This window comes from Gossypium hirsutum, chromosome D11, assembly GCF_007990345.1.
Source record: "Gossypium hirsutum isolate 1008001.06 chromosome D11, Gossypium_hirsutum_v2.1, whole genome shotgun sequence".
Taxonomy (NCBI): domain Eukaryota; kingdom Viridiplantae; phylum Streptophyta; class Magnoliopsida; order Malvales; family Malvaceae; genus Gossypium; species Gossypium hirsutum.
The window spans coordinates 6,182,997-6,192,172 of NC_053447.1; the positions used below are offsets into that span (position 1 = coordinate 6,182,997).

General features: G+C 32.8%; 2 protein-coding genes across 4 annotated transcripts; both read right to left on the reverse strand.

The window, feature by feature from the left end:
* Positions 1 to 317: 317 nt before the first annotated feature.
* On the reverse strand, positions 318 to 3,506 carry LOC107911790 (uncharacterized). 3 transcript variants are annotated; one of them, XM_016839720.2, is made up of 9 exons: positions 3,147 to 3,506; positions 2,733 to 2,819; positions 2,273 to 2,623; positions 2,041 to 2,176; positions 1,773 to 1,935; positions 1,373 to 1,501; positions 1,047 to 1,241; positions 820 to 942; positions 318 to 731 (listed from the first exon to the last, which is right to left on the reverse strand). In XM_016839720.2, exons 1-9 carry the CDS (start codon positions 3,319 to 3,321, stop codon positions 639 to 641), a joined length of 1,452 nt encoding a protein of 483 aa, XP_016695209.2. In that variant the 5' UTR covers positions 3,322 to 3,506; the 3' UTR covers positions 318 to 638. The 3 variants fall into 3 exon arrangements, with proteins under 3 accessions (XP_016695209.2, XP_016695210.1, XP_016695211.2); XM_016839721.2 differs by having other exon boundaries at positions 1,047 to 1,238; positions 3,147 to 3,465; XM_016839722.2 differs by having other exon boundaries at positions 2,733 to 2,813; positions 3,147 to 3,463.
* Positions 3,507 to 4,578: 1,072 nt separating this feature from the next.
* Positions 4,579 to 6,787, reverse strand: LOC107911794 (inactive LRR receptor-like serine/threonine-protein kinase BIR2). Its single transcript, XM_016839726.2, has one exon. It carries the CDS (start codon positions 6,606 to 6,608, stop codon positions 4,791 to 4,793), a length of 1,818 nt encoding a protein of 605 aa, XP_016695215.2. The 5' UTR covers positions 6,609 to 6,787; the 3' UTR covers positions 4,579 to 4,790.
* Positions 6,788 to 9,176: the final 2,389 nt, after the last annotated feature.

Sequence of the window (9,176 nt, forward strand, 5' to 3'; positions counted from 1 at the left end):
TGGATCAAGGTGTTCTCCAACAAAAACATCAAACCGAACCATGAAAGCATTGTTCAAGAAGTACTTGGTACTGAATTGTGATTGTTAAGTAACTGTAATTGAACATCTCACAACATTCTGCTCTAAAACAAACAAATGTTGTTGATCATGCTTCCAAATGCTTTGCCCCACCATGAATGATATAGACCAACAATCATATTGATGATCTTAATAGAAAGAATTAGCACTTAAGAATTTCAATGCCAATATATCTTTTGCAATATTGGTTAAATGAAGAAAGGAAAACATCGATTGAAACAACAATCAAGAGCCATGGATGAATAAATATGCATAGCATATGGTCTTTCCTTTTATTCCTTTTTCTTTCCACCTTGATCAGAACTTTATATCTGAATATTTATACACCAAAAAGAAAAAAAAAATGGAAGTTTAACACTGATTGTAAAAATGGGATGATACAACTTGTAAGATTTTTTATTTGTAAACTGAAAATCAAGACGAAATCTAGGTTGTAATGGAATGAGGAAGGAAGGCTTTAAAAGAAATAATAAAGAAACTATTTGTATTGCTGATCAACTTTGGGTTGATGGTGAAAACAGCATTCAAGCATTTGCCCTAGTAAAAAGAAGAGTTCTTGCCTATAACTGCAGTTGACCATAATTAATGTGGTTGATTTGATTCAATCGTATGCAGCATAGCATGTTCTCCGGTAAATCTTCGGGTTTATTTCCCTGTTCAGAAGTGTTGCAATTACATCATATGCATGTCCGATTGAAATCTCAAAACGTTGAAAGCAGCCTAAGTAATTAAAAATTTTACCTGAATTGTCAAGCCAAAATCCAGTATACACAACTTATATCTGTCCTGAAACGCCTCGAAACCTTTTCTAGATATGTAGCTAAATCTATGCAAATCTAAATCAATCTCAAAGTAGTTCTCGCCCTGAAAGAGTTTTAATCCATCAGAATCATATGCATAGTTAGGTCATAAATTAATTAAAACTAAATAATCCAATAGAAAGATAATGAGGGAAAAAACGAAGATACCAAGTAAAATTCATGCTGAGGTCGCGAGAGAACCGGCTTTTCATTATAAGCATTCATAAGCTTCTTCTCAGCTGTGCTTAAATGAAGATCCATAACATTTGCCACTCGACCAATCATTTTCAGTCTTTCCCTAAAAGGTGCAATAGTATCTACGGGGAATCCTTTAACTCGCTCTACCTCATCATTGATAAACCGCTGACGGTAAAAGAATGAATGAGAAATGTTAATGAATTAAGATAAACAACAAAGGGATGCCCAAAACAAGGGACTTCTGATAATTAAATGTTTAACATAGAAGCAGAAAGCAATAGATGTGTTTATCTTACTATAATATTTTCTCGGAACTGAAGTGGGAGCTCTTTTGAGTAACTTTCTGATAGTTTAAAGTACAACACCAAATTCATTCCTTCTCCATCGTTTTCACTTTGAAAGATTGTAATAGGGTACAACGGAATCTGCAGGCCGAAAGAAAATGTCTTTATTAAAAAAGGTTCAATGACAACACAAAGAGATTTGAACCTATAAACACATTGAGCATGCTTATGTCCATATTTCAGTTTCAAGCAAAGAATGTAAGTTACAATTGGAAAATAACAACTCGATCTAAAGCTTGGGAGAAAATATTTCACATCAACATCTATTGTAAGGTCTTAGAAAACATGCGGATAACAATATGGAGTGAATTCTACGAGAAAAAGAAGGAAGAGATGAAAAAGGTATATGCACCTGAATATTTACAACAAGAATAGCAGGGATTTCTTCAGATAAATTAAAAACCGGAAGTTCCACAAAACGAGCAATGTGATCAATTTTGCGTGGAGATAAGAAGAGGTCAACTCCAAAGGGATGAAATGCTGCAGAGTTTGAAGCAAATTCCTTCTTTTTGTCCCTTCCAAGAGAGTCAACAGAAAGCATCATTGAAATCAGTTAAGCTGGCAAGTTGCAAGTACATTTATGAAGAAAAGTTGAACCAATTAAGAAAAAGCCCTCTCACTTAAAGTAGTTCTGGCCACGGACCTTGAAAGATTTTGGCTCGAGAGGAGACCAACAATCAGGCATGCTTTTCTCTTTCGGACAGTGTGGGACTGAGGTACCAGCTACCGGTCTTTGGAAACCCACCTTCGGAGAAACTAAGATGAAATAAGACCATGCACATGTAAATATATGACAAATAAAGAAGATATTCAAGGATGATAAGGAAAAAAAACTGGTAGCATAGCATTCACCTAATGTCGGATTGGCATGTCCGTCCCTCCATTTAAAGGATAGTTTCAGAGGTGCTTTCTTCTTTGAACTAAGAGTACTTGGGTTAAACGATCTTTTTCTCTCAAGTGAAGGGGCAGTCGAATGAAGACAAGGCAAGCAAGTATTTGGAAGAAGTTCGACATGATGCGCAGCTTGCTTTTCATTCCCACGAATACTTTCACTAGAAATATCATCCACAAACACAGCACTCCCCTCAGTCTGATTATCATTCGCCCTCGATTGAGAATTAACATTGTTAATTAGACTCGAATCTCTAGGAGACGATACACTCAATGCAGATGCATTTTCAGAGCCGGTCACAGATACTACCTCTGCAAACAACACGCAATGAGCTTATGAATTTAAATCATTATCAAGCTTAATTCTTTCACCAAAAGAAAAAGAAAGAGAGATTCAATTGATCATAATATAAACACATACCATCATGAAGGCTATAAAAATCTTCATCCAATTCAGATTCAAATACTGAAAAGCAATCACGCCATGCCAAGTCTGCACTTCCTGTCACTAGCAACCAAACCAAAAATCAAGATCAAATTCATGAAAGCCAGTAAAATACAAATAAAAAAAATGCATCAATCAACTTTAAAACTCGAAGCCCAGAATAACCCTATAATATGAACTCAACTTTTCCATGCCCCCTCTCCATTAAGATCATACAATTCCAAGACTAAAATCATCATTCATTTATGATTCAATAAAAAACCTAAATAAAAAAATCGCTTTTTTTTCCCTCAATCAATCCAAGAAATCAAAAACCAAACAACAAGGTTCAACAACTCGAAGCAAAAACAGAAAAAGAAAAAAAAAGGGTAATCAAGAAAAACAATTAACCTTGGACGGTAGAACTAGCACGAGAAAAATCCTTAGAACCAGCAGCAAATTCCCCACTTTCACGCTTGCGAGAAGAAACCCTCCTTTTAATGGTCTTTCTTCTGCACAGAATCCTCCTTTTCTTCTTCTTTGACAATCCCCCAAAGCTTCCTTGCTTTGAAACACAACTACCCATTTTTTCTTCTTTTTCTTTATGTGAAGTTCACAAAAGAAAAACTACATAAAGATGGTAACTTTTTATATTCCAAACGATGGGCTTCAGTTTTTGACTGTTAGCTTAATAGCATTAGTCTCGAGTGAAAATTCCAAAACAATAGCAGAGAGTATTAATTACTTTACTGTTTCAAGTCTTAAGCGACAGCTTCGAACTCGGCCGAAGACTTGAGCTTTGAAAAGTCTACAATGGGTCTGGGGGCCCACGTGAACCGTATGCACTGTCGATTAGCTGATCGGACGGTGGTGGTATGTGACACGTGATGGTAGGCAACCTAAATGGATAGCGTCTAGAGCCAAAAGAGATATTGGTTTTCTCTTTTTTACTTTTAATTTCATTAAAATAATCAACTATTTAAAATTGAATTCAGTATGCTTTTTTTCTTTTAAAAATATTATATAGAATGACCATTTATTCAAATAAAATATGTAATATGTTTGTCTAATTTTTCAAAGATAAATTCGACGAACGTGCCTTCCATATCCCACATCAGCGGAAAACACCCAAAAATATATCCTATTTGTTTATCAATCAAATTACTTTTCAGACAATTTTAATTTCTGTTAAGATATTTTAGAAAGTCTTTTTGAAATTTGATTAATTGCTAAATATCTTTATATATATAATATAAAGTAGGGTATTTTTTTTTATTTTTATATAAAATCAATAAAATTTCAATTATACTTATATTCAAATATATGACATAATAAATATAATTTTTTATATTCATAAAAAAATTTGGTGAATATTTTTTATATAAATTTTTAATAAATATAATTATTAGATAATTTATTTTTAGATGTGTCATAATCTAGTATTATATGTAAATTTTTAAATTTGTTTCACATGTCAATTGATTTTCAACTCAGCGATGAAATTATAAAAAGCAGTTACTTTTACAAAATAACATATATTATTTTAAAAATATTTTTATATTTTTATATACAATCTAAAAAGATATATACTATTTAAACCTAAAACATCATATTTCAACTTTATCATATTTAATGGTTCTATGCACTCGAATCCACGTTAACAATACAGATGTTAATCGAGTTAGGATTTTTTTGAATTAAAGCTTTTTTTTTAATTATGAATAAAATAACTATTCATAAATATATCCAATCACTTACCCGTCACTAACCCGATCCCGAGCAACACAAGTGTCCAAAGTATATTAATCTACTTATATCACCATCAGTCTCCAAAGAGAAGATGTACAAAACAAAACAACAGGCCAAGCATAAATATATGAATAATATGTTCAAGCAATCAGCATTAATTTCATTAGAAGAAAAAAAAAAAGGCAAGGTGCAAAATAAATAGATCTTTTCAAGATCTAAGAACCTACGGTTGTTTAACATTTTTATTGATATTATACAACTATTTATAACTGACATAAATAAAAAGCAATTAACATTACTCCCAATCTATATTGATTCATCATCTTGGTCTGTGAAAATCAGAGGGAAATCATCAAACTCTTCTGATAAACCATTTTCCTCAGCCATGGTTCGCAATGACTGAGAAACCTTGAACATGGACCATCTCTTCTTTGGATGAGCAACCACACAGTTGCATCCAATTTTGAGGACCTGCACAATTTGTTCATCATGCCCCTTCCCATACAGATCTTTGTCAATGGCATCTTTGATTCTCCCTGTGTTTGAGAGATGGTTTACCCAATCCACCAAACCACCTTTGAATCCTTCTTCACCTGCATTAACTTCTAGGGGTTTTTGTCTGGTTACCAATTCGAGAAGCACGACACCGAATCCGTACACATCGGATTTCATCGAAGCAACCGTTGTGCTTGAACTCTCTGGAGCTATGTAACCGAATTCACCTATATCCCTTTTGGCAAAGCTAGTTTCATAAACATCTGAAGAAGTCATAAGGCTTGCCAATCCAAAGTCCATTATCCTAGCATCAAAGTCCTCATCCATGAGAATCACATTGGAACATATGTTCTGCTGCAGAATTGGAGGCTGGCACCCATGGTGCAGCCAAGCTAGACCTCTGGCTGCACCCAAAGCTATTTGAAACCTAATCGACCAATCTATAGTGGCAGTATTCTCATGTAGCAAGGAATATAGCGTCCCATTTGACATGTGCTTATAAACGAGTAATTTCTCCTCCTCCACAACACAAAATCCCAAAAGGGGTGTCAAATTTGGATGCCTAAGTTGGCCCAATCTATTCATCTCCCACCGAAACTGCCTCTCGCTGAGCTTGCAAGTCGTCAGCCTCTTGATTGCAAGGGCTGATCCATCAGGAAGCATTGCCTTATAGGTAGTTCCAGTCCTAGTGGAAACTATGATACTCTCTGGACTGAAATTGTTTGTTGCAGCCATTAGATCAGCCAATTTAAGCTTCACAAGTGGCTTCTGGAACAATGAAACTTGAGTCAATTTATGAGCCCTCAGCCTCTCAGCCCAACTACTGTCATCTCCCCTTTCAATAAACCCTTTCTTCCCCATCCCTGCCCCTCTCAAATGGAACCACCACCAAACCCCAAATCCCAACAACATTGAAGCAGCAGCGCCAAAAACACCTGCAGCAATTATAATGGCTAAATTCCTCTTACTCAAACCCCCACACTTTCCAAGAGGATCCCCACAAAGACCACTGTTCCCAGAAAAATCTGCCTTATCACGATTCTCAAAAGATGAAGGAATAGCACCCGAGAGATCATTATTTGCTACAGAAAACCTTTTCAGCCTATCCAAACCTGATAATTGGTATGGAATTGAACCTGAAAGCCTATTGTTTGACAGTATCAGATTGTTCAGATAAGCACAATTTGATAACTCATGTGGGACCGAACCATGCAGATCATTGCTAGACAAATCAAGGGTTACTAAATAAGGCAACCAAGAACATATCTGTGGAGGGATCGTACCAGAAAGCTTGTTAGCGGACAGATCTAAGGTCTGCAAACTCCGACAGTACTCTAAAGATTGAGGTAACTCTCCCGACAGTTTCATGTCTCGAAGTTCGAGACCTAACAGGCGGTTTTCTTGTTCATTCCAACATTGAACGCCGACAAATTTGCATACAAAACCAACAGAATTGTTGTTGAAAGTCCATGAACTCAACCTCCCATCTGGGTCTTTCAGAGAATTCTTGACACCTTCCAGGCACTTCAAATCATCTTGCGCCGTAGCTGGGAAAACAAGGGCTAGCAAAAACATCCATGATAAAACAAAGCTTAAGATCTTTAACCTCCTGGAAAAAGATCCCTTCATGGTTTATCACACACACAAAAAAAAAAACCCAGAGTTTTATTTGACTTAGATCACAAAAACAACAGTGGATTTCATGTGATAAAGTTGGATATTTTTTTTGGGGGGTTTTCAAAATATCCATTGAAACCCATTGTTTATTTATCTTTTAATTTCAATTCACGGTACATGGGTGTATTTTTAAAATGTATATAATCGCATTTAACTTTTTTATATTTATAAAATTTATATTTGTTTTATATAAATTTTATTGTGCTTAAATGAGTGCCGTATTCGCTAGTATCATAAGTCAATTAGATATCAACATAATTAAATAATAACTAAAATATTATTATTTTATAAAATAAATTATATTATTTTAAAAATGTTTTTAATTTTATACACCTTTTATACGAGATTAATTTAAAACACTCTAATTTTCAACAATTTTTATAATTATATTTTGTTAATATAAAAACATTTTTATTATTGAGCCAATCTAAGAAGGCTTGAACTCACAAATTCTATGTTCAAGACCTGATTCATACACGCCGAATGGGTAGCCCAGCCCATGAGTTGGTTTAAGATATTTCATTTTTAGTGAGTTTTTCTCCTTCAAAAAATTATTTTTAGAAAATTTATATAAAGGAAAGATCTATTTATATCAATATAAAATTTATATCCTTTTGTAATTTTTTATATAATTAATATTTTAATAATATAAACATTATATTTTATACTTTATTTATGTAGATCATGGGCGTCAAATTTTGTATAAATTAAAAAAAATTAACTATTAAAAAAATTCAGATCTAAAAATACAAGATGAATTACAATCTCAGACAGATGTTAAAATCCATAATAAATAGGAAGGGAAATGCCATTAACGTATGTTGATACTCAAATCTGGACATTTACAATCTCAAGTCCTTGATCTTTGCTAACATTCTAAAAATTTCACCCGCAATTTGCATGTATTGTACCAAATATTTAAAAGCTTTAAATTAAGGTCTAATAGGAATTAATCTTTTAATTTTAAATAGCTGAGAGCAATTGAGTCGGAGATGTGTATTATTTTGATAAACTTAATTTAGAATATTACGTATAAGTAATTCACTTCACTTCATCATAAAATTTGATGAAATCGAATAATTAAGTTAAATTTATTATTATTTTGGGCAGGACTTTCGATTTATCAGTTTGCATGTTTATTTCCCTGCCCAGTGCCCAGTGCCCAGTGCCCAGTGCAATATAGTTTGAGCTCATCTATAGCAAGATTTGAAAAATATCTCGAATGAACGAAGTATATAAATTAGTAAACATCGCAGACGAAAATTTTATATTAAGAGGATTAAATTGAATTGTTAATCTTTATGAAGGTCCAAAACCAGAATATAACTATTTCATTCAATGGGGTCCAAAGCCCCTTGGAGCTTGGATTCGCCCATGGTAATATGGTATTGTTCACGCTATACAATTCAAGAAAAGACAAAGACAATATAAAATTTTATATAAATAAGATTAAAGTGAAGATTTGAGTATTCATAACCAAATGTTATATGGAAGTTTTTCTTTATCAAATTCCATGTTTAAGTTTTATAATTTTAGTTGATGGTATATAAATTGTACTTGTAATTGTATTTTGTAAATTATTTTAAAAATATTATATTTTAACTTTTTTTTCAATTTTTTTACATATCCTGAGAGCAAATTTTTTATTAAAAAAAAGTTAAATTTTCAATGTAATTTATTTTCTAATAATTCTCCAATAATTTAAGGAAGCATCCATTGTTTGAAAAGTATAAAAGAGTATAATAAGAAAAATAAAAGCCTAACGCTTATTTTCTCTTTCCTTCTCTCTCCAATTTGTTAAATTGAGCTATCTCTCAGTTAAAAAAAAAAAAAAAACCTAACAAAAATTTCAGATCAATTTAATTGTGTGTGCTTCATAAACGTGCAATTGAATGCAATTTGAAGTTTCTCAAATCCTAAATCCATTTTCAAGAACCACTTTCATCATCAACTTCTCTTTGATATGGTGTTTGATAAACGAAATTTTTACATTTTTTAATTGATTTGAGCACAGACGGAGGATTAGGTAATTAAACCCTTTAATTGTAGCGTTTGTTGAATGAGGATTTATAAGAGTTTGTTGAACTAAGACCTTCGAAACAAAAAAACGTTGGGATGAGCAACTTTTTCAACAGTTGTTTAGGAGTGAGATATGTGAAATGACATATCTGACTATACTTGCTCAAAAAAATACTTCTTTTGTCACATGCTCTCAAACCAAACAGGTATACCAAGATATCAATAGCCTTCATTCACCTGTTTTCATTTTTACCTCCAATGTCCAAAGTAAATCTAAAAAAAAAAACTCCACTGTGAATCTATAAAATTCAACATTGCCACGAGAAATTTTCAATCGAGCCCATTCATCCATGAATATTTATGTACTCTTAATTCATTTTCAATTTATTTGTACAAAATGATTTCTTATACAAGTTTACATTAATTGAAATATGCTACTTGACAATTTTATTTTGAGTATGACATAATTATCACTAATTTACATACTAAGAACATGACATA